The sequence below is a fragment of the Actinia tenebrosa genome, unplaced genomic scaffold (assembly GCF_029948245.1).
Source record: "Actinia tenebrosa isolate PJP-AT-01 unplaced genomic scaffold, QUT_ActTen_1.0 PGA_scaffold1__47_contigs__length_23844297, whole genome shotgun sequence".
In the NCBI taxonomy this organism is placed as follows: domain Eukaryota; kingdom Metazoa; phylum Cnidaria; class Anthozoa; order Actiniaria; family Actiniidae; genus Actinia; species Actinia tenebrosa.
The window spans coordinates 13,144,073-13,168,222 of record NW_028292578.1 but is presented as its reverse complement, the minus strand read 5'-3'; the positions used below and the strand labels follow the sequence as shown (position 1 = coordinate 13,168,222).

Here is a 24,150-nt window from a genome sequence, read left to right as displayed (position 1 = left end):
TGTATTGAGCACTATTTTACGGAAAATTGATTCACAGATGTCTTATATATATATCCAGAAACCCTGGGGGAAATAGAAAACGCGCACGCGTGCTGTATGCAGTTATAAAGCAAGCGGGGGTTGGCGGAACACGAGAGAAGTGTTAGGAGAAGCACAACGCATATCGGAGTGCTTCTCGAGTGTTCTGCCCAAGTGCTTTATAACTCCACACCACAGCAAGCAAGTTTTTATTTATTCTATAAGATACGAATTACAATAACCATTATTTTAGTGCACATGCGTACTGTGTGCTCTCACAAAGCACGTGCTTAAGACCAATGAGAATGCGAGAGAGCCTCAGAAATGCGATTTCCAATGTTTTAAGGGGCATCTGCAAGAGCATACGTTTTTGTGACCCTCCCTTTTTTCACTGCCTGTTTTTTCATGACCCTCCCTTCTCAGAGACTCGAAATTCATCACCCTCCATCTTTTCAGGGCTGTAGCCACAAATTTCTGATTGGTCCGGTTTTCGAGGGTTTTCAGTTTTTCATATATATTTTTTTATTTTTCTTATGTTTTTCCCCCCGAAAGTTGGTCCGGTTGAAACCGGACCCGTGACCGTACCGGTTGCTACGGCCCTGCGAGTTTTTCCATCTCCCCTCCTTATCTAAGTATCAGCCCTATTACAAATGTAATATTGAATTGCTATGTTAATAAAGGTACTATGAATCCTATAAAACATGAATAATATACACCTTTTACTGTATCTGCTTATTGTTTTAGCGATTCAGGCGTGATTAGTTCTTTCTCGGAAATTTGTCGTTTCTCAGAATGTTGATGACAAAAGTAACTCACTAGGGTGGACTATGGGTTTCCTGAGCGATTCGAGAAAATGTTAGGAAATAAATCGCTCTTTAACACAAGTCCAAAAATTTAAATAAAATAATTACTCACTTAAAAAGTGAAATAAGCAATACTATGACAAAAACATTGGGTAAATAATAATAAACTGTTGAAGTATAACTGCTGTCCATATCCCAGATAGTGATTACAAATGACGTAATGTCTATAAGTGGTCTCTTTCCCATGATTCAAGGCGCGGCTGTTTATCAAACCAACACCTTGAACAGACGAAGGCCATTTTTAAACCAGGAAGTTTGAACAGAGTTAGTTGAAATTCTCTGCAGATAACAGTACTAGCTTGAATTTAATTTCGAAAGATACGTTTTAGGACTATTTGTTTCTTAATCTAAGCTCTGAACGGTTTTAAAGATGCCAGCTAGGCCGAAAATCTCTGGATCGCGGGCAGAACAACAACCCAAATACGTCGAAATACCACCGTTAAGTCCACTGTCGGACCAAGACGTTCGTCCGCAGTTTGAGAAAATGGTGTCCTGCGATTTTTCCGTGGAAGAGTCATTTACAACAAATGATACTTGTGAGCAGGATATTATCAAGATTTGTGGTTTTGCAAAGAAGCCAGTCAGAGAAATATATCCTCCCTTTTCTCCAAGTTCTTGGTTCGACTCGAAAGATGAAGAAGCCGTTGCAGCGTACATGAAGATTCGCTTGGATAGTAAGTTTACATGTTTTCAGGATGATCCAAGTTCCTTGAGTGAAGAAAAGCAAGCGGCGTTCAAAAAACTTGATTTTGAGAGTGCTATTTGGAAGGTTGGTGCAGTGGAAAGCGAAAAATCTCGATCACCAACCGAACACGACGACAGAGACGAACCGAAGTCCATTGAAGATGTTGACTTAAACGAAGAAGTGGCTCCCTTGCTTGAAGACACACCACAGACATGCACTAAAAACCTGGAAGGTGAGTTCTTTAATATAAACTGAGTTAATTTTTATCGAAACAAAAATGTTACTCGTTGTGAAGGTAGAGAACCATAATTAATACCACACGTCCTGGATTTTGTTTCACTTTCATAAATTTGCATAGTAATTACCGAAAGTAACTTGTGTTAGGTAACCTTCACCATTCTTTTGTAAATATATTTACTATCTATATTTCTCCTTATTGTAATCTCTGGTACAAATAAAGTACATTGTATTGTATTGTACCCTCTACCTGTGGGTTAAAGTGAGCACAATAGTTCAATTTCACTGACGTTAGCCTAAAATTTACCCTTAAATATTGAAGATGATTGAATAAAAGGCCTTGCAACAGAGAAAAGTCTGCCATTTTGGCATACCTCTAGGGGAGGATGCAGGATTTTTTTCTAGGAGGGGGTGTGGAGACTTTCCTTGATGATACAAGCAAAATAGTCAACAAATGGTTTTGTGTGATGGGGAGTTTAGGTTTTAGCTTTCTGATTATGCTATTTATTTCTAGTACTTTTTCATTGGTTTATTGTTCTCTATATATAGTTATTATTGTTAATCTTTGATTTTCATATTTGACTATAGCTGAAGTGCTATGTAAAGACAAAGAATTGACATTAGTTGCTGGGACAATCAAATCTAAAAATCCTTTCCCAGTTAAAAGGAAATCCACATCAAAAAAGAGGTCCAAAAGCTCTTTAAAAAGGTAATAATAAAGACCATGAGAATAGTCATTTTGGTTTTACAATGTACTGTAGAATCTTGGTTATAATCCCTCATGTTAAGCTAACCAGCTATACTGTAAGCCCCCTCCACCGACTATAAACCCACCTGGTCATACTGGTTGAGTCTAGTTTACCAGCTCAAATGAGCACCCCTGTGCAACCTTCTAGGATTATGTGGTTATGAGGACCCTTCCCAACCCCTATTATAAGCCTACGAAAAAAACCCTTAGGAACCTGTATAAACCCAGCACTTATAACCAAGCAGGGGAGGTTCCAGGAATTTTATATGCGGGTTGACTATTACAAAGATTTAACCAGGACTTTGAGGAAATGTGAGGGGGGGGGGGGGGGGGTGATTGTTACTAATGGTATCCTGAGAAATTTGAGAAAAAGGGGGCTTTATTTGTCCCCTCTTTTACCACCCCTGCCAAGATTCTATAGTATGTGATTTCTGGAGCTCAATATGGAGGACAAGCCAAAGAATTTCAATCTCTTGAGAATTCGAAACCTATTGTTTTGCCCTCCAAATTGAGCTGCATTCTAATGTCCTACAAGGGGACTATTTGCTTCTTTTTTGGGGGGGAGGGTGGGGGGTGGTTCATATCAGTGAAAATCTTATATGCTTAGGCAGAAAATATTTTTCTGTTGGCTCTTTAAAAAAAGTATTCTATTCATTCACATCTTCAGCAGGCTAACAGCTCTCTGATACTGGCCATATGATTTTTCTTACAGACAGAGCATAGGAAAAAAGAAGCGAAACAAGTGGGTTATTCTATGTGATGAGGAACCGCTGAAACCTGTCCGACAAAAGAAACTATCCCTGTCCAAAAAGACTTGCAGTTCTAAGGCACATAAGAAACACTACAGTACCTCACAATGTAAAGACTCCGGTGTTAGTAGTGGAAGCAGCTGTGACAGTGGAAGTGCTAGTGGTGGAGACAGTGGATCTCATGATGGAAAAAATGGTAGAGAAGGAAGAGGAGGTGGAGGTAGTGGTGGTGGAGGTAGATTTCAAAGGAATGGAGGGATGGGTGGGGCAGGAAGAGATGATGACAGTGATGAGAAGAGGCCATTAAGTTCAGGGGATACTGAAATGAAGGACGAAGATGAAACAGAAGATGACTTAAAGGAAAGCTCTAATATGGACTGTGAAGATGATTCACTAGAGAAGCATAGTGTAGAATGGCAGGTATATTGCATGTCAATTTATCTTATTTATTTATATTTATAATTATTATAACCTTTATATTTTTTCTTTCTTGACATAATTTTATTTGTCTACAGAGTCTGCATTTCAAGACGCAGGATCTGCAACACAGTTGTTATTGTTCCAAGAATGAGGACTGTGATAGACATTTATGTGTCCAGGTTGGTGATTACTATTAAAGTATCTATTACTAAAAAGAATTTTTTTATTTTAATTTCTGGTGTTTTTTTTGTTTGCTACTATAGATGAAAAAGGAGCTAAAACACTACAAAGAAAACTTTAGCGAACAGTGTGAACGTTGTCAAAAGATCATTAACTTGCTAAAAATGCATGCTTCAACATGCCAACGGCCTGGATGCAGAGTTCCATGCTGTCTTGAACAGAGGTATATACTATATAACAGTTTTTAATTATAAACCCACTAATGGTCTATCACAAATCCTCCACTTTGATTGGCTGAGCTACTAGTGGTCTATTAATGATAGACCACACTAACAGTAGTGTAAAGTGTCAGTTTTCAAAACCAAAACAATGCAAAAAATTAATTATTTCAACCAAGTTTCTTAATTGTTTGTATCAATTTTTAGACCAATTAGTAGGTTTTTACTGTTTAGACCTTACCCTCATCTAACATTTGTCCTCATGGCCTATTGACTTATAGACCATTTGGGCTGCAGTTCTGATATTTGAAAAAAAAAAACCCTGATCAAGTTATGGTAATTATAAGAGTGCTAAATATTTTTGTTTCAGGGCCAAGAAAGCAGCACTGCCTCCACAGGTTCCCAAAGATCAGTATCATAATGTTCAGAAGCCATCTCCCTTACCATCAAGTATGGATGGCCAAGTCATATATTCAGTAAGTAACTTTTATTTTACTGGGTTACCTGTGGTAGACAAATCATAAAATACCTTGTTTTTGTCAGGAACAAAATGTTTTATGTTGTCTTATATTTCTCCACTATTATTTTTCACAGAATTCACCACACTTTGGCACACTGTTTCAAGAATACATTAATTTCCACAAAGGACAGTTACTGGGAAAAGGTGCCAATGGTAATGTTTATGAAGTCCATTTCCCACCAGGACACATACTCAAGGAAACATCAATGGTTGTAAAAGAAGTAAGTGTCAAAAGTGCATCACAAGAACCATTGCTTCCATTTAAGGATGAAAAGACAAAGCAGAAAAACTGTTTTTGGCCTTTTATTAAAAGGACTTGAATTTGAATATTTTTGCATTTGTCACATTTGTTTAGTCAACACTCTTTCAGATTCTTCCTAAAATGTTTGCTTTGTTACAGACAAACTATGTTGTCAACAAAGAGGAAATAGATGTGTATAAAAGTATGGGAAACCACGAAAACATTGTTCAGCATCACTGTGTAACATTCAAAGGAGATAAATACCAAATGGCTGTCTTTATGGAGAAATGTGGTGAGTGTGGTTAAGAAACAAGAAAGTGGAAAACCATGATGCTGTGTAAAATTGTGAGAGGACTGAGGAAATAATATACTTTGACATATTTTAAGTTTAGAATTTCAAACCAATAAAAAATCTTTGAAACCAAATTGCTGCAAATCCTGTTTTATCCTCTTTAGTACATCCTTAATTCGCATTTGTATATATATTTTAAATAATATATTACAATTGCCTTGAATTACTTGTATCATATTGAATATCATTATTTATTATGTTAGTAATCATATCCTGACTGGTTTCTACCTCCAGATAAATCTCTAAGAGACATTTGTGATGTACGTACCATGGATACCAATGAAGCCATGTTTTACTGGACCCAGGTTCTTGCAGCAGTGGGTCACTTGCATGATAAGGGCATCATTCATAAAGATATCAAAGGTATATTAGAATTGTATTGTCACATATGTTGTGACAGTAAATTTATTCATTAAATTTATGCTTGGTTTCAGCCAAAAACATCATGTTGTCAGAAATACCTGGAAAGGGAGAACATTGCCGTGCAAAGCTAGCAGATTATGATTCTGCTAAAAAGTTGGAATCAGAGTTTACCCAAAGTGACCTAAAACCTATGGGTACTCGTGGCTTTGCTGCACCAGAGGTAATCAAGGAAATAATTTATTTAAGATAGGATTAAATAGAATACATTTAACAAATTAGCAATGTCAAAAAAATAACATCAATTTGTTTTATTGAATATTTCAGGTCATAAATTCAAAACCTCATGGTCGTCCAGCAGATGTTTACAGTATGGGATGTCTGTTGCTGGAACTGCATGGTATAACCCCAAAGGAGAATTCACTTGCACAACAGGTAAGTAATTCACTGAATTGATTACATTGTAAATACCTTAATGATTCATTTCTTCGTCTAGCCAACAGTTCAACACTTGTATATGTTGAGGTCCAGTTCTAATTGTTTTAGAAAACATATATTGTGCATCTTTTATGATAAGACATTCAACACTCAGTTTCTGATCTATGATGACAATCATAAACTTTTATAATAATAATAATAATGATAATAATAACTTTATTTATTTATATAGCCCTATTTCCAAAAAAAGCCCAATAGTTTTTAACAAATATAAAAAATAGATGAATGAAAATTTACAATTATGTATCACTAACGTATTGAAATAAATAATATGTATGTATTTAAAAATAGTTTATCCAAGTATTAATTTACATTAAATTGAAATGATATCCTATAATACTTAATTTCTAAAAGACTATTACGTATATATGTATTATATCTTTATCTTTTCTGAAAAAGGCCGAATGGTGGAAACGATGAATACGATTTTTTGGAACAGTTAGAAGTTGCCTGTTTTCTCTTTTTACTTTTATATGCTAGCATATTTCTATGAAGAGAACAGACTGTTGAATTCTCTGGAATCCTTCTACTGGAAGTTCATCATTGATCTACCATCTATATTCAAGTTTGGCGCTGTGCACGCTGTTGCTGTACATGAAAATTATAACACTACATTTTTGTTTTTTTTCTGATCATTGAAATAAGCTACAAAGTTCAAAATTTCCAAAAAAAGTTTCAAAAGCAAGTGCAATCAAACAGTGAAAATGAATTATTTATAGTTGTCCTTTGATAAAAGACGAATCGAAAATCGAAAAAATTCGGTGCCGATAAAAAGGCGCCTTTACGACCTATCTTTGAGGGTAGAACGACCGACGTTTTTCAATTTTTCTTCCATCCATAATAAATAACATCCAAAATTATTCGTAAACCAGAAGCACTTGAAATTATCTATGAAATATTGCGATCAAGTCAGGGATTCAAGATCTAGTTTTTAAGATATTTTTAGTTGACTAGCGTTAGGCAATAAAATCGTATGTCGAAATGTTATTTTTAATCGCGCCAAATGGCGCCTACTGTCGCGCATTTTTTGCCTATTTTGCCCTTTTGCCCTTTTTGCAAATCGCGCCTAAATCATGAAATGTTTTTTTGCAAATCACGCGTTCAAAATTTTTTTTGCCTTTTTTGCAAATCGCGCCCTGAAAGATTTTTAAGATGATGTCAAAGATTTCACTTCGTAGTCTATCAGCATGGATCTATATCAGAGCAGGATGAACCACGAAACTCTAGATAAACTACGAGACGACAGAACGGCAGCAATTGAAGATTTGAAGGAGATCGAAACAAAGGTTGATGGAAGCCTTATGTGAATATATATGGAAGTCCGTAGAATTTACTGGAGTCGGTGCAAGACAGTATTTGACCACGCCGGAGCACGTAGAGGATGAATTTATTCTAATTGTTAGAAATTTCACCAAGCTCAAGGAAATAACGTTTCGAGTGCTGCAGGAAATAGACACTCTGGAAGGCCAGTTCCAGCAAATGAACAGAAGATAAAATAGCCTCTTGTTTGATAAACAATCAGCAATCAACTCAGCTTACGAACACTACGCACTGCTGGCAGAAAAAACTGTTTGCGATTACTTAAACTTTCATAGTATTATCGATATTTTTTTTGACGAAGAGCTTATTTTAATATATGCTAGAAAAAATGGGGGGAAATTGGTTTTACTTCCAACAAAAATAAATATCTCGAGGTGAAATGGGCATGGGAATTTAGCCGTGTTATTTGTTACGGAAGTGCGGCATTTCTTTTGTTCTAAACAGGTTTTCTTAGAGTACGCTCCATAAAAGGTAGTGTGCATTGTTTTGGTACTGGTTTTGAAAAACCTGTTAAACAAGTTTTTATGTGAATGTAACTTCAAACGAAGTTAGTCTCGTCTTTACTAATAAGGCCCGTGCTGTTTTTTTAAGCATGGAAACAGCTATTTCTTAGACTATTAGTTAATAACTTGAACTACGCGATTTCTTATACTTTTATAGAAAAATCTAGACGATCAATTAACTTTGAAAGCATTTCCTCGCTTTTAAAACACTCCCTTTCAATTTTTCAACTTTATTACTTCCTTGGCACATTCAGATTTCCCTTTTAATAAGAACAAGCACTAGGTCACGATCCCGTTACTGATAAGTATGCTAGTTTTTGTTGTTGAATTTTTGTTTATTGATAATAGATATCGATATTTTTGTTTGTTTTGTTCAATGTGAAGACGTCTGAAAGCTGTGTGAGCTGACCGGGAGTGATGTCAAAAATGAAGGCTGCAAAATAAAGACACGATGTGCACGATTTGCGCGATTCAAAAAGGCAAAAAAGGCAAAATCTGCAACATGCCCATAGGGCATGAAATGCAAAAAAATGCGCGATACAGGGCACGATTACGCGCGATTTGCGCGACAACTTTTGTGTACATTTTGACGGCAAATTGAGATAATTTTATGTACCTGACATCATTACAAATGTTTACTTGGTTAATTTCATTTTAAAGAGGTAATATGTATAAAGTTGATAGTTGTAGAACTACATTAAATTTCCTATAAAACGGAGTTGAAATCGTGGATTTTAGTGAAATGATATGGAAATACGAGCATTTTCAAAACAATTTTTCACATCTTTTCGTGATTGTTGCCATGTACACCAACAGCGTGCACAGGGCCGTTTATATATATATATATACACAGCCACATGCAGAAATTCTGATTCTTTTATATATACACAAAAGTATATCAGAAGTATATTAGAAATTATGGGATACCATTTCTAATTTTTTCAGAAAGCCCTAGTAATAGGCAACCCGAAAAAAATATCGGGGATGATATCCCATAATTTCTGATATACTTTTGATATACTTGTATATATGTGCGAAAGGATCAGAATTTCTGCATATCGCTGTGTATATATATATCGCATATCGCTGTGTGTATATATATATATATGTATATATACTCGATTGCAGAAATGTTGTAGTATACATTAATTATACATATATCTAATTTATTCAGCATATTTAATGATATGCAAAACAGAAAAATCACTTCATTTATTGTTTGTTTCATTCAATGACTGTAAAAATAATTTTTTCTTGTCTATTAGATCGTACAGATTATAAATAATTAGTTGGTTTTAAGCGTTGAAAATGGTTATTTTGTATTATGCATCTCATTAGATATTTGTATAAATGTATAAATTTATACTACAACGTAATCTGCAATCGAGCGTGTATACATATATGTATATATCAAATTATACTTAAGCAAACTCCTCCTTAAAAAGATAAGTCTTAATTAAGAACTTAAAACTGGAAACTGAGCCAGCAGTCATTGTCATCCTTATTCTTCATCATCGTCATGAATATCAACATCACTATAGCATATTCTCTCATTCATTTATTATTTTCTGTACTTTTATGTAGGTTGGACAGCTTTATAACAAAGACCCAAACCAAGCACAGCTAGTGGCCCACTGTGTACAACATGTGAGTTCATTTAATGTACATAAACCATTACAATATTTGTTTTGAGACCAGTATATGTTAAACTGCAAAAACATGCATTTACAGTAATGATAAAAGGAAATATGAGAAGCCATTTTCTGTACATGATTTATTTGTTTAATATTTCAATCAATCTCCAGCGATCATCATCAGCCTGAATTATAATTATAAAAACGGATGCAAGGGAGGCTAGATGTAGATCCTATAGGCTAAGATGGCCTTTGAGTAGCAGAATTTTGTCAAATCAGGCTGTTTTTGTCAGGAATTACAACAAATATCTATTTATTTCAACAAGAATGAAACAGCATGCATATGGATTGTGTATGGAGGACACATGGCTACAAAAGCTTCTCTCTCTCTATACGTATATATATATGAACAATAAATTTATTTATTCCAGGATTACTACAATAGGCCAACTGTAAAGCAGCTGATGAACCTGTCCTATGTCCAAGAATTCCAAAGAATTCCAGGTGAGGTATCAAATTCTCTTATTAATAACTGAACTTTGTATTAACAAGTACTAAGTAATAAATAAGAAATATCTTTGTGTTATTTTAATGTGATTCTGATTCAAGGTCAAGTTGGGGAAGATCTGGGCCCAGTTGTTCAAAGCCCGATTAGTGCTAATCCTGGGTTAACTCTTAATAAAACCTATAGAGTTAATCCTGGATTAGCGCTAATCCAGCTTTGAACAACCCGGTCCTGGGTATAAAATTAAAGTCTACTGTACCAACAATATTAACTGAAGAACCCAAGTTAAGTTCTTTTTTATTACATTTCAGACCAGCTGTAAATACTACATGCTACTTTAGATGGACATGCAGTTCTCCTTATTTTTTTTTGCTGGATCCAAGTCAACGGATATTGATAACAATAATAATGGTTTTCAAGGGTTTTAGGGACATTATATGTAGTCTCTATGCACTTATTAGATGGAAGAAACTTGAAGCAAACACTTGGCTTACTTAAGTTAGGAGCATCAATAGAAAGTTTTCTCAAGTTTGCATGGACATTCAACTTGACGGGCCACAAAACTGAAAAACGCAACCGAATTCTTATCGAAAAAAATTTATGGCAATGCATGATAATACTCATGTTCTGCCCGTCAAGTTCCTTCAATTTGGATGTGCATGCAACCTTGAGAAAACGGTCTATTAGAACTTAGCATTTTAGGTTTAATAAGGGACAAAACAGAAAAAGCAAGACAAAAACCTGGAATTTAAAAAGACCCCTCCCCCCCTCCCCCCCAAAAAAACATAATTCCCAGGTCAAGGAATAAAACTTAGTCTTCAGTGGGACATTATATACCTCCAATGTTCCTTACTTAAGGTGACTGCCTACTTTTGGAAATTGATTTAAGCTTTTTTTAAAACTTCGATTTTCCGAATTGAAATTTAATGCTGATTCCAAATCTGGAAAGAAAAATAGGGTGTCCCGAGCTCGTTTTCGAGATAATCAGCATTTAATGGAAGCCTACGCACGAGCTTTTGGAGTAAAAATTCCGCCACCGGAAGTGATTAGAAAAAAATTAAGATGAATAAGATAATAGTTATTTGCAGACTATATGATTGCATGAATGAAGGCTAGTTAATCATTCTACAATAATACATGGATATTTTCGACAAAAAGACAGAGAGATACATTGATTTGTCATATTTCGTAGTTTCGGTGCCCTTAAAAAATCTCATAAAGTCGAACAAAAATCCCTACAAAAATCTATTTTTTCACGTGTTCCTGATTTAAACTTTTCCTAAAATGTTGATATAACCTAGATTTTTAGGAGTTTTTTCGAATGAGCTATCAAAAAATATAGAGTCCCGTGCAAAATTTGAGGGTTTTGCCCTGTTGAAGCTCAAAACGCGTATGGTTCTTCAATAAAATCTTGTAGATTTTTCAGCGGTTTTTGAGCGCGCGCTCATCGTGGGCTCAATTCGAATGTTCAAAAGTAGGCAGCCACCTTAAATAGTATATCAGAATTATTTTTGTTAATTAATATTATTGATAATTTTAAACGTGTCAGAGTAAATCTAGTCCTAGAACCTTAAATAGTTATGAATATTCCCAGGAGGGAGAAGCCCCATGTAGAATGGAGGGGATGTTTGGAGTGGTCCCCTGGAGTGGACTAATTCAAATAAAAAAAAAATAATTAAAATAAAATAAAAAATAATTAAAATATATATCAAAGAACTAAAAAAACATTTGCTTATTCTTTAGATAGTGGATAGTTGATTGTGAAAATATTTCGTCATTTAAATGTCGGGATGATGTAACATAAGGGATCATATTTTAATATACAACACTGCACTCTTTCTGAAATACAGTATTTAAAAGCATCACCCTTTTACTCGTGCCTCATGTAAAGGTTCTTACAAATTTGTTTTCAAAAAATGTCCAGTGTTCAATATTAAAAGTTGCCACAAAATAACTCAAATCCCTTATGTTACGTCATAGTCATTAACATATTGGAAATGTAAACCTTCGTATCTCAAAGGCCCGACACCCAAATGACGAATTATTTTCACAATCAATTATTCACTTCTGAAAATATTTTGTAAAGGCTTATAAGCACTTTAATATCTCAGAAGAGAGGTGTGTTCTTAACCATGTAATTACTGTAGCCTATGACTCCCCATTCTTTCTTGAAAGTTTCTCAGCTAGAAGTAAATGCTATCAATCTTGTATGCAAGTGTGCTCGATAATAATAAAGATAACAGTACATTTCATACTGATGCACCAAATACACTGTTGTGTATGTTGCTTGCCATTTTAAAACATATCGATTTTCTGCTTTGCTTGAATTAAATATTAAAAAAAAAAACTATTACCATACTTCGGGAGTAAGTCAGAAAAGCAGCCAAGCGAGTTCAGACCGTGCATGGTGAGATAGATTTTTTCAAAAATCCCCACAAATGGAGGCATCTAGTATATAATTATGTGGTACGAAGCATTTTAGTGTTGAACGCTCTGCAAGGCTAAAATTGTTCTCTAAACAAAAACAAATATTTCATCATAATCACGTGTTATGACATCCGATTCCATTAAAAACTGCATCAAACATTAATTCAATCTTTATGTGACTTATGTGCAAAAAAGATTTACAATCGGATAAAACATGTTTATGCACCAGCGTTCCAAACGTGGAAGGTAGCGGTCAAGCGTGAGGGGGTCCAGCCACCTTAAAAGGAGTGCTTTGTAGTATTATCATTGGGATACCTGTGGTAGTCTTACTGACCTGCTTATTCCCAGTCTTGCTCAGATTCCACCATGTTTACTGCTATGTTAACAGCAGCAAAAAAATCCTGAAGTTTTGGGTAAAGAACTAGATTGTTTTAGCTTTTAAACAACTAAATCGATAGGGATGGCTCTTTTAAAACGTGATGATGGAGAAACTGCTAAATTATCGAAGAAATCTAAAGTGTGTGTTTTAGACGAAGACACTTACGAACAGGTAACGCACAAAAAACGTAAGCTTTTATAGTATAGTAGTTGAGACTATTTTTTGTTATAGTAAGTATGTTCGTCAAACACGCTCTAAACATCGAAGACTGATATACATACTTGAAGCTTATATAATATATCAGTCCACGTCCTTCAGCTTATGTATAAGTTTACATGAAACACACATATTATAATAAGCTTACCTTACCCCTGACATATATGATACTTTCAGTATTGATTTTACACAAACTGAATAGTTGAGTGTTGAAATATTTCTTATGCCTTTATATGCCTTGGATAGCCCCTATACACTTTCCCACATCATGTCTTTTGACCTTTCTAATGTTTTTCGATGGCTAAGTGCTAACGAACATACCTGTTCCTTCACTGCACACTGCAAAAGCTTGGCATAATACCAGAAAGTCTAGATATCTGTATAAATGGATGTAAAAGTGAGAGACTAAAGTCCTATACATACATTGGTCTAGCTGTTGATGAACAGAGATATAAGCAGCAGTTTAATATTGCTTTCATAAAATATTTTTGAACCATTTTGCACGAGCATTTCTGTCCTCTGATATAAACACGGAAGCCAGCCAATATCAGCTCACAAGTTCAAATCACAATGTGTATTACAGGGCTGTCAACTCTCCCGGATAAACCGGGAGTCTCCAGATTTGGGACCGTATCTCCCGGTCTCCAGATTAGAGTCTCAAATCTCCCGGATAATTGCTGAAGCTGTCCATTTTTTGTGAGACTTGACTTTCATAACCATAAAATTCCAATTATTTTGTGTTGTTTGTGTTATTTTACATTGCTAACAAAATCAAAACATTCCTCATAAACTGTTGTTGCAAGCAGGCCATTGTAATTACTATAAGCAATAATCTAATTGGTCAGAAATACACCAATCACATCAAATGTTACAAAGTGAATGACGTGTTTTCGCATGCTTTTTTCCGCTGTGACATCATGTCCCTTCCCTATCAATTCTCCAGATTTGAATATCTTGGGGGTTGACAGCCCTGGTATTACCTCTCACCTCTTGTGATTATAAGTAGGGTACTATTATTTTTGCTCTTCCTTTAAAAAAATGACAGCCACCTTTTTAAAGCTTGCTCTAGCTATGTTCATACTTATATTCCTAATTGTATATATATATATATATATATAACATATCTTATTAATTTCTAGTTGGAAGGCATAAAAGAAATAAAAAAATAAAAAAATAAAAAAGCAGATTCAGGAAAATGTTTCACTCATGTAGTTGATGTTTTAACAAGATAATCGACAATAATGGTAGTGCTTCTCAATTGAGTGATGCTAAGAGTAGTTTTCGCTTTTTAAGTACATAGCATTCTTGATTTTTATTCTTTTTTTTTTTTGCATTTTGAGAATTATGAGCTATACAAAGGTTGACTGGGAAGAGAATTTTCTGGATAAATTAATATCAATGTAAAAACACCAAGGACACAAACCAAGATACAACACTTCTTATTTTGGCTTTGAGCTATATTTCCTACAATCAAAAGCTGTTCAATGTTTATCCATTGGGTCTTGGATCAACAAGAAAGCAAAATATGTATATAAACTAGCTTAACACCCAATAGCCTCACTTTGAACAATGTATTCTCATTTATTATACTGTTGTGTGTGTATGGAATAAGGAGCATTATAATAATATATCAAAATGAATGAAATTCCAATGTATATATGAATATCATATTATGATATATATATATATATACTTATTTCAATAAAGTTAGTCACCAAAAACCTAGAAAGCTGAGATCACTGAGGAGTGAGCATCAAGCAAGTCCATCATCAGTTATCAAATTGGTTGAAACATGTAAAATGTATCTAACCATAATCCTTGTCGGCCTCAGCTTTATAGATCGTCAGGTGACTCACTTTATTGAAATAAGTATATATGAATATCATATGAAAGGATATCAGCAAAGATCAAAAATAGGCCAGCAACAGTCGAAAAAATCAAATTATTATATAGGGTTAGTACTGTAGACTTGTTTGTTGTGCAAAACCACTACTAGTAAGAAACCACAAGACTATGGAAAAATACTACTATCCTGTGGATAATTTTGATTTTACTAAAATCCACTTGTTCAAAATCAAGGGCGGATCCAGGGGGGGAAAAGGGGGGCTAAAGCCCCCCCTCAGCAGAAAAAAACATGCTTTTTTATATTGTTTTCCGTTGTGTTGACGGAAGAAACTCAATTAGCCCCTAAATTATTTTCTGGATCCGCCCTTGAAAATATGTATCATGTATCATAATAGCTATTAAACTGTTTTGAAGTACTGTTTAATAAACTCGCAGGAGTGTTTTATCAGGATTTAAAAACACGAGGCGTAGCCAAGTGTTTTTAGACCTGATAAAACACAATCTGCTAGTTTATTGATAGCTTAAAAAACTCATGATGTATGTTCTCATATTGTATGGAATTCTTTACGAAATGAACCAAGTTTGATAGAGAAAATCCAAGTTAAAGTTTATGCAAATGAAGACGAATCTATATCAGATATAAAATCACCTCCATGGTCATGATTTCTGTTGTGTTTCCTTCATGAATTAATAATGAGTTTTTTAATGGTTTTTAAATATTTTGCAAGTTTAGGAGATTTTTGAAATTTTATTTTATTTAGTACATAGTGATCATGATGTACCAAAGTACTTAGTTGATAATTCATTTTTTCACCATCATTGATTTATTGGAAGACTATTATAATTTCACAATCTTAAAGCCAAGATATAATGTTAAACACTTCAAAGTTGATTACCTCAAAGTTGATATGTATTTTGGCTCTCTCAGTGGGTGAAGCATTGACAAATTCGTTTTCCAATGAAGCAATGTTTCTAAAAATGAAGTATACCACAATTTGTTTTGGCTATAGTCCTTATACAAGTGAAATGCATTCATTTGAATATACATACAGTATTTTAAAGACGTGGACAGATGGTACATATATTCCCTTTCATAAAAATATGTATCAGTGTTTGATATTTAGAGCCTTTTTGACAAGCATATAGTTAGCTTCATTATCATTGTCTAATTTAGGCTAATATTCTAATATTGTCTAATATTCTAGTCACTAGATAAAATCATCCAAAGAGATTTCTTTCCGGAATTAAAAAAGATAAGAGCACAAAATGAATATCTTGATGCAACAGAGAACAATGATGTGGAAAAGCTAAGAGAAATATCTGAAAGATACCAAGTACTATGTACACCCAATGGTCGTCCTCCTGGTAAGGGATACTTTTCGTTATATCAATAATCATACATAACAGTATTGCAAAAATTGCACATAACGTGCTGAAAAGTTGGAGTTGCCTTGTCAATGACACTACATGTACAAGATTGTAATATTAATTTGGTATAAAAATTGTTACTTTGCTTTTATCTAGAGTCTCCAGCATCTTTCGAGACACCAAGCACTGTGCATTGGTCACCAGGAAAAACTACAGCACCAAGAGAAGAAAGTCATAAAGACAAGCAAACCAAGAACATCAAAGAAAGCCAAATGGCAGACCCATCAGATGATACTCTGGATGTATTTCTGGCAAAACATACGAGTGAAGATAATGATTCCTTTGAAGAAATCATGGAGCAAGCTAGAGTACGGCAAAAAGAAAAATATGCATGGTTGTATAAAAAAGAAGAGGAACAGACAAGGAAAAGTCGGAAAAGTCTTGCCTTAGCTGAACCAAAACAAGGAGATGAACTGCTACAGGCTGAACGTCCTGCAATGATAGACACATGGACTTACAAAAACAAAAATGCTCTAATGTACTGTCCTGAAGGAGTGGAAGAATCTGTCAAGGATATTATTGACAATAGAAAACATAAAAAACAGGGAATCAGTCATAAAAATACTGGCTTTACTAAAAATCCATTTCCAGATCATGTTTGTAGTGAATCATTAGCGTCTGCTGCTGCTTGTAAATTAGCTAGTCAGCCAGGAAAAATTGGAGTTGATGGAATTGAAGACAAAGTATCTGCTAGTCCTCAGGTTAATGGATATGGCTTTGTAGCTGCTACACCTACAGTTGAGCCAGGTAAATCAATGTTCATATTGCCCTATTTCATTATGACGTCACTGCTTGTTTATGTGGGAGATAGAATAGATTGTTTTGATGTGATGTCATAGTGAAATAGGGCAATTGGTAACAAATGTATAAACCGTTTCATATTCTACAGTAAGTGAAATTAGTGCTGTGATTGGACATGGAATGAGATCTGGGCAATTGCGATTGCTACATATTAATTATCTAATGTATTCTTCTACATGTGATTTGTGATAGAGTGGATTGAATTGTGTATGAATTAGTTCCTTCATGTGTGGAGACATGACTAACTAATTAATTTTAAGCCAAATGAAATATATGAGGCCAAAACTTGTGCTGTTAATGTGTGGAACCAAAAACAAAATGGGCGAGAGTTGTGAGCTAAGAATATAGAACTACTCAGTGGGTAACACGTGATTGAGTCATTTGACAGCTAAAATGGCCGCTATTCTCAGTTAATTTACTATAGTTTTAATTTGTTACTATCAGGAGTGGATGCCTCACCACTAATGACTTGGGGTACAATTGACGGAACACCATTCCGTCTGGATGGTAGTGACACTCCAAGACCAGCAGCAACACCAGGACCCACTTTCAAGATGCCAGAGCCAAAGAAAAGGGAGCAGTTAGGGCTGGCTCTTGCAGAAAAAGTAACCAAGAAATATAGAGAAAAAACAAGAGAAGCACGTGCTCAGGCAGCAGCCATGATTGGCAAGTAAGTCAGCCTATATGTTTGAAATACAAAAAAGCATCTTAACTTAGGAGTGAATCCTGTTTTCTAGGAGTCCTTATGCAAATAAGATGGAACGTTTGAATACCATGTCTCCTGCAGCCAAGCGTCTTGCTTCTCAAAGATTTGGCATCAAGACTGGAGCAGATCAAGCATTGCGTGCTAGTTATGCTACACCATCGCCATCACACAGAGTCAATACTCCTAATACATACAATACACCTTGTACTCCTGCCACATCTAACAACACTACACCATCAAGAGATTTATCTTTAACCGATGATTTGCTGAAGTTACCCAAACGGTAGCTTGACATAACACAAATTTCTTGACTTGTGAAGTGAATTTTTAGTATCCCCATGATAATTAATGTACCCAGAAAAACGATAGATATTTTGCCTAAGCCATTCTTTCTCTCATAAGCAAGCTGTAACATTATAAAAAAGGGGTGGACAATTAGCTTATCTAGTATGAAGATTGGTCAAGCTTTTCACAGAATAGCATTTTAATACTGTATAGCATTTAGAAAAGTTCAACCTTGTGTAATTTAAAGTCTTATGTATTATTGATTTGACTTGCATAAAGCCTCAAATTGCCTACCAACCCAATGACCTTTACAATGTGTGATAACAGTAATACAATGATTACATTTGAATCATGATAGAGGTTTTTATGGAGGGAGGGAGTATTTGACTATCGATTCATTCAGCCAGTCATCACGTCATTCATTTATTCAGTATGACAGTCAGTCAGTCATTCATTCAGTCATTATTTTTACTTTTACCACAGTTAATGGAGTGGGATGGTTTGGAAACTCCATAGAACAAAAGCTATTGTTTTGCCTTTGATGTTGAATCGTACCATCACGTGATACTGACAGTACACAATGAACCGAATCAAGTATGGCTGAAAGTACTCATTTCTTTATTATTTTCATGTATGAACACTTTGAAAGTTAAAACTTTCATTCCATGACCAAAAACCATGCGTATAAATATTTCCACGCAGATACAGTTAATTTACTAGATGATAAATAAGAGAGCATTAAAAAGGGCAATTTCATTTTCAATAAAAACGTAATATTAATCATATAGGATTAATTAACAAATGATACACATTTTAGAACAATTTTTAAGGGTAAAAAACTTTTATATTCCCCAATACTGTGAACAAATGGAGAAACTTTTCCTTCACTGTGCATTGTCAACGTCATATAACAATGGATAAAGACGAGCAAAAACAGAGAGCAATAGAATTTCTAACTATTCCGCTGCATTACTATGCTTTTACTTTTACTCATCAACAATTTATGTTGACAAAAAGACGAAGGAAAGTAATAGGCCATTTGCAGCTCAGTAATCACCTTCTGATAAATTCACTGGCAGCAAATAAATGAACATTTTGATTCCCATGGGTGAATATACTGGTGAGCAAACAAACTTTCTACAATCTGTTTCGAGAGATCGTAATAAAACTGCATTTGTAACACATAGATGGTTACACATCGTTTTATTCAGTTCTTTACAAGTAGCTAAAAAGAATCAATTTAAAATTAAATACAGTGTACAAGACACGTAACCGTTACAAATGGCAACTCTATACTAAATGTCGAGGATTGATGCGTATTTTCGCTAGTTTTTAGGTCATTTTCAGCTGTCTTTTCTAGATAAATTGTCAGCAAAAAGATACAAAAAGTTTTTCTTCGCCGAAGCAAAAAAAGCTGACGTGAGCGTGCAACCCATGGGCAAATGGTTCATGCTTTTCAACCAATCAGATCGCGCGGATTTACTTGACTATAACGAAGTTGAGGTTATTTATTTCTGATATTCACTGAGCCTGAGGTGAATAATTGTTTTAGTATAAATACAAAGGTGATTCTATCAAAAAAAAGAAAAAAAAGGACACATCTAAAATTTAATAGGTAACAGCAACAAAGCGGTTGGCACCCATTTTGGAAGGGATTATCTTCTGATAATTTGAGTTTCTCGACCAATCAGCGCGCAAGATTTTCAACAATCATCTGCGTATTTATACTGATTGATACTAAAATCTGGTACTAAAAATTAGTATTTGTTTCACGGGTTTAGTGCGAGCACTCCATTTCGTTTTAACTTAATTTTATCAGATTAATGGTAATAATCCATGCAATCCTAGTTGCCAAAGAAAGGCTTGTCAAACTTTCTAGTGGTATTTCTCCCCCAAGATGGACGCAGTCAAAGACAAGGTAAATAAGCCAGCCTTTCAAAATTAGAAACACTTTTCACAATCTAAATACTTCTTTTGTTGGTTCGCATAGCTATTATTAAACACAAGTTTATTTTCAGAACATTCGCTGAAGTCATGTGGTAGAATTCAAAGTGAAGTTTTGCATATCTTTTAAAAAACCTTAGATCACTAAGGTTTTACAACTTTAAACTTACAACTTTTACTACTAAATAGTGCAAAGTGTCGCACACTTTTAGTGTTTGTACTCTACTAAGACATTTGTATTTATGGCTGCTAGGTTTTTGTTAGTTATTTGGTGAACGTGCGTAACTGCACGCTCTATCTTAGAGCATAAAAGTTTAGTATTTCTTGTTTAAGAATATCGAACTGAAACAACTCTTTACTTTAAAAAAACTAGTGAAGTTTATTTAAAAAGCAGAAATTTTGATAGCTTTTAAAACATTTTTTAGTTGCTGTTACTTAAAAGCATTATAAGCTTAAATTGAAAGAGCCTTCTTCTATTTGTAACTCCTCTGGAATAAAATTACGCAAATCCTTACGGTACAGAAAAGAAAGAACTATTATAGTAACAATAAACAGTCTTAAATAGGAGTACCTTTTGTTTTCTGGTCTCCCAACAGTATTGTTTTGTGTGCGTCTTCTTGCACGAGTCTTGCTTAAGTGAAGAGAACGGACTGATGAACAACATGTTTTCTAAACTTTTTATGGCAAGGAAGTGCTGTGTCCAGCCAGTGCGAAGTAATGCTTTATACTGAAGTTTTGTTTCTTTTAGAATAGAAAAGACACCCAATACTCCCAACATGAACGTCGAAGGACAAACGGCACACGAGAAAAGAAAGAATCTTTTGGGGAGTTTGGATTTTTAAACTTGGCGCTCAAACCAAAAAACCGGTTTTTCAAGTTTCCACCTCGTTTTATCCAATTGGAAGGCCAATCAATCCGTCCAAATAACCGGAAATAGATCTGCTTCTTTAACCACAGCTAGCCCAAACTCTGGGATTTCAATATGATTTCTTTTTGTAAAATCTTCTTTGTTTGCAAAATTAAGGCATTTGACGAGACATTTGAATAGAACTCAAGATTTTTAAATATTTCCTCGAAATCTGCCTTTCTTACAGAAGGTATCCTTATGTGCATTCAATATAAACTGTGTCAGTTTGTTTTTCTTGTTCTTTTTAAGTTGAAAGAGTATAAAGCAAAGAATACCACAGCAGCAGCTGTCTTGAAAGTCCTTGAAGAAAGAACTGGTGTAAAACAGAAAAAGCTGACCGCGGGAGATCAGTTGAATCATTATTTTTGAGACTGTAAAAGAGCTATTGAACGATGCTAAGACTCCTGGAACTCAAACGTCAAAGACTGAAGAACTAAAAGTAATTACTATACCATCCATTATAATATTCATGAAGGGTTCATTTATTGATCGTACTCTGCAGTTTTATCCAATTTTAACATTTCAAAAGATATTAGATAAATATTATTGTTCGTTGGCAAAACTTCTCTGTTACATTGTTTTCAGACTGTCACAAAAGTTTGCAGTAACATTTATTCATAGAAATAGAAAAATAAAAAATATTGGTCTTTTTCATTTTGGTTTTTAGCAATTTCTCTTCAGAAATTGAGCAGAAGCTATTGTTGGGATATACTAGTTATTTGATATACAAGTGACGGTATATGCTAGTGATGGGATATAATGATAATGAAATAATGATAATTAAGATTATTCAGCACAATATAAGAAACTCTAGAGGTGATGTAAAAAATATTGGTAGTGATGGGATATTGTAACAAGTGATAGGATATGGCCGGGCAGTGAAAAGGTTAAGTGTAAATATAGGTTTTACTAATAGGAAAAAGCCTAGATTTTGGTGTTGTTGGTGAAAGATTATGTAAATGTATAATAAAATAACATCCTTAGTGCCTTATAAGCAGAAAAACAGTTTTCCAACATAACAACGTGCAGCTGGAAAGGGTGTTCATTGACACCAGTGAAAAACGTATGCAAATTAGTCAAAACATAAGTAAATTTGACTTTCAAACATGCCTGATAAATTGGACTTCACAAAGTGCCAAAACTCAGTGTCCATGCTTGAAACGTAAGGATAATTCTTTCATATTGTGATTGTTAATACAGTATCTTGGTCTGACAAACGTTTACTCTCGAACTTTTTTGTATACTTGAAGAAAACAAACATTTATTTTCTCACTCAAACTCTTCAAAATTCTTAGAAAACTTGCTGAAGTGCACGCATGCGCAAACGTTTTTCTCTAGTGTCGTGTTCATTATGGTTCGTAGCACATTGATCACGTTAAGTGAATATCTCTATCTTATATATTCCCTTGTGAATATTTTAATCGTATGACATTCAATTATGCAAATATACGCTAAGTACGCTAAGTATATAAGCTAGTGTGATACCCCCGGGCGTGGGGGGGGGGGGGGGGTACTCTTGCATGTTTAGGGTAGGGATGTGCCGCTGAGCCCTCTGAACCCTGACCCTGTTCCAGAGTAAAATCGCTGAAATTCATACTCTGTTCCAGAGCAAGATCGCTGAAAACTATACCCTGTTCCGGTATTGCGAAAATGGATAGCCTGTTCCAGAGAAGAGAGAGCGTGACTCCATATACCCTGTTCCAGAATAGAATCGCCGAAAAACAATACCCTGTTTGGCGGCACGTACCCGTATAGCGAATAAATGGGAGTACCCTCCCTCCCCCTCCTCCCCGGTCCCCGATGTGATACCAAATGCATTACCTCTCGCTTGTTGGGCAGCCAACATTGGTATCCAAACTTATCAGAATTTACGTTACATGTACTTTAGAAATATAGCTCTAGCCCTAGCTCGCAGCTTAAATACGTTGCATCGGTCGAGGACTACGTTATCCAGTGGGCTTTTTACCAAAGACGTTTTTATCCTACTGGCTTTTTCGTAGCGGGCAGCGTATTATTGTAATGTAATAATATAGGTTCGTTCTCTAAACACTTGTAATGCTTGAAAATAAGTATGTACTTATTAATTACTTAATCTTATCCTATTAATGATAAAGTTCTAATAGACCGTTTTCTCAAAGTTGCGCGCGCATTCAAATTCAAGGAACTAGAAGGGCCACGATATCAGAACACGAGTATTATCATGCATTGCTATGAAATTATTTTGGACAAGAATTCATGAAATCGATTATTCTTCGCTTAAAAATATGACTGACCTCTCAATTTTACTGAATTTTCGTTTTTCAGTTTTGTGGCCCCGTTTTGTGGGATGCGCACGCAACCTTAAGAAAACGGTCTATTGATGAAATTAGTAGTTATCAGCCAACATCATTGTAAATAAAATGCTGGTCAACACCCCTCCCCATAAACCAGTCCATAGTTTAAGGCCCCGTCCACACGTATCCGGAAATTTTTGCATCCGCAAATGTTTTTTTTCGGATATGGGTTGCGTCCTAGCCTGCCGCGCAGACGTTTTTAGTGTCGGCTCGTAAGGCTCGTACATTTTTGGGACTAGGCACTAGCGTGCATCAGGGCGGATCAAGAAATTTCCGGATACGTGTGGACAGTGAAAACGATTCGAAAACGATTCGAATACGCTGCGTGTGGACGCGAACATTTTCGCATCCGGATACGTGCGGAAATTTCCGGATACGTATTGACGGGGCCTTAGAAAAACTCTTTAAAAAAGACTGAACTTGAAAAGTATAGTGCATGAGGTAGTGCATGCACCAGTTGACATGCGCACCAGTTTATTAGAATCGTTTCAGTGTGCATGCGATTTATCCCGAGTTTCCATCTTCTTTTGTTTAATTAAGAACAAAAGGTTTCGACAAAAGGAGCTGAGAAATTCGGGATAAAAGCGCATGCGCACTGAAAACGATTCTTAAACTATCAACTAGCTTATTGTCTCAACATCTCGTTAGAATTTGAATGGTCTTCATGTATAAGGCGCAGTATTCAAATCGTTGACTCAGTCGCTGCGAAGACTTCGAATTAATGAGGTAAGCGATACTTTTATATTTACGCGTAGAAAATACTTCTTTTCGTAAGCATTACTTTACATAAACTCTTAAAAAAGATTGAAATTAAAAAGTATAGAGAGG

At 35.0% G+C, this 24,150-nt stretch overlaps 2 protein-coding genes across 2 annotated transcripts; both read left to right on the top strand.

Annotated features, from left to right (window-relative positions):
• Positions 1-1,081: 1,081 nt before the first annotated feature.
• LOC116289653 (uncharacterized) lies at positions 1,082-12,320 on the top strand. Its single transcript, XM_031696598.2, has 14 exons — positions 1,082-1,798; positions 2,392-2,512; positions 3,264-3,720; positions 3,816-3,899; positions 3,984-4,123; positions 4,489-4,594; positions 4,713-4,859; positions 5,039-5,171; positions 5,466-5,594; positions 5,666-5,814; positions 5,919-6,026; positions 9,497-9,559; positions 9,978-10,050; positions 10,363-12,320. Exons 1-14 carry the CDS (start codon positions 1,252-1,254, stop codon positions 10,371-10,373), a joined length of 2,268 nt encoding a protein of 755 aa, XP_031552458.2. The 5' UTR covers positions 1,082-1,251; the 3' UTR covers positions 10,374-12,320.
• Positions 12,321-12,837: 517 nt separating this feature from the next.
• Positions 12,838-19,324, top strand: LOC116289654 (splicing factor ESS-2 homolog). Its single transcript, XM_031696599.2, has 5 exons — positions 12,838-13,028; positions 16,124-16,283; positions 16,443-17,093; positions 17,592-17,817; positions 17,885-19,324. The coding sequence occupies exons 1-5, from the start codon at positions 12,939-12,941 to the stop codon at positions 18,138-18,140; spliced, it is 1,383 nt and encodes a 460-aa protein (XP_031552459.1). The 5' UTR covers positions 12,838-12,938; the 3' UTR covers positions 18,141-19,324.
• The last annotated feature ends 4,826 nt before the right edge of the window (positions 19,325-24,150 follow it).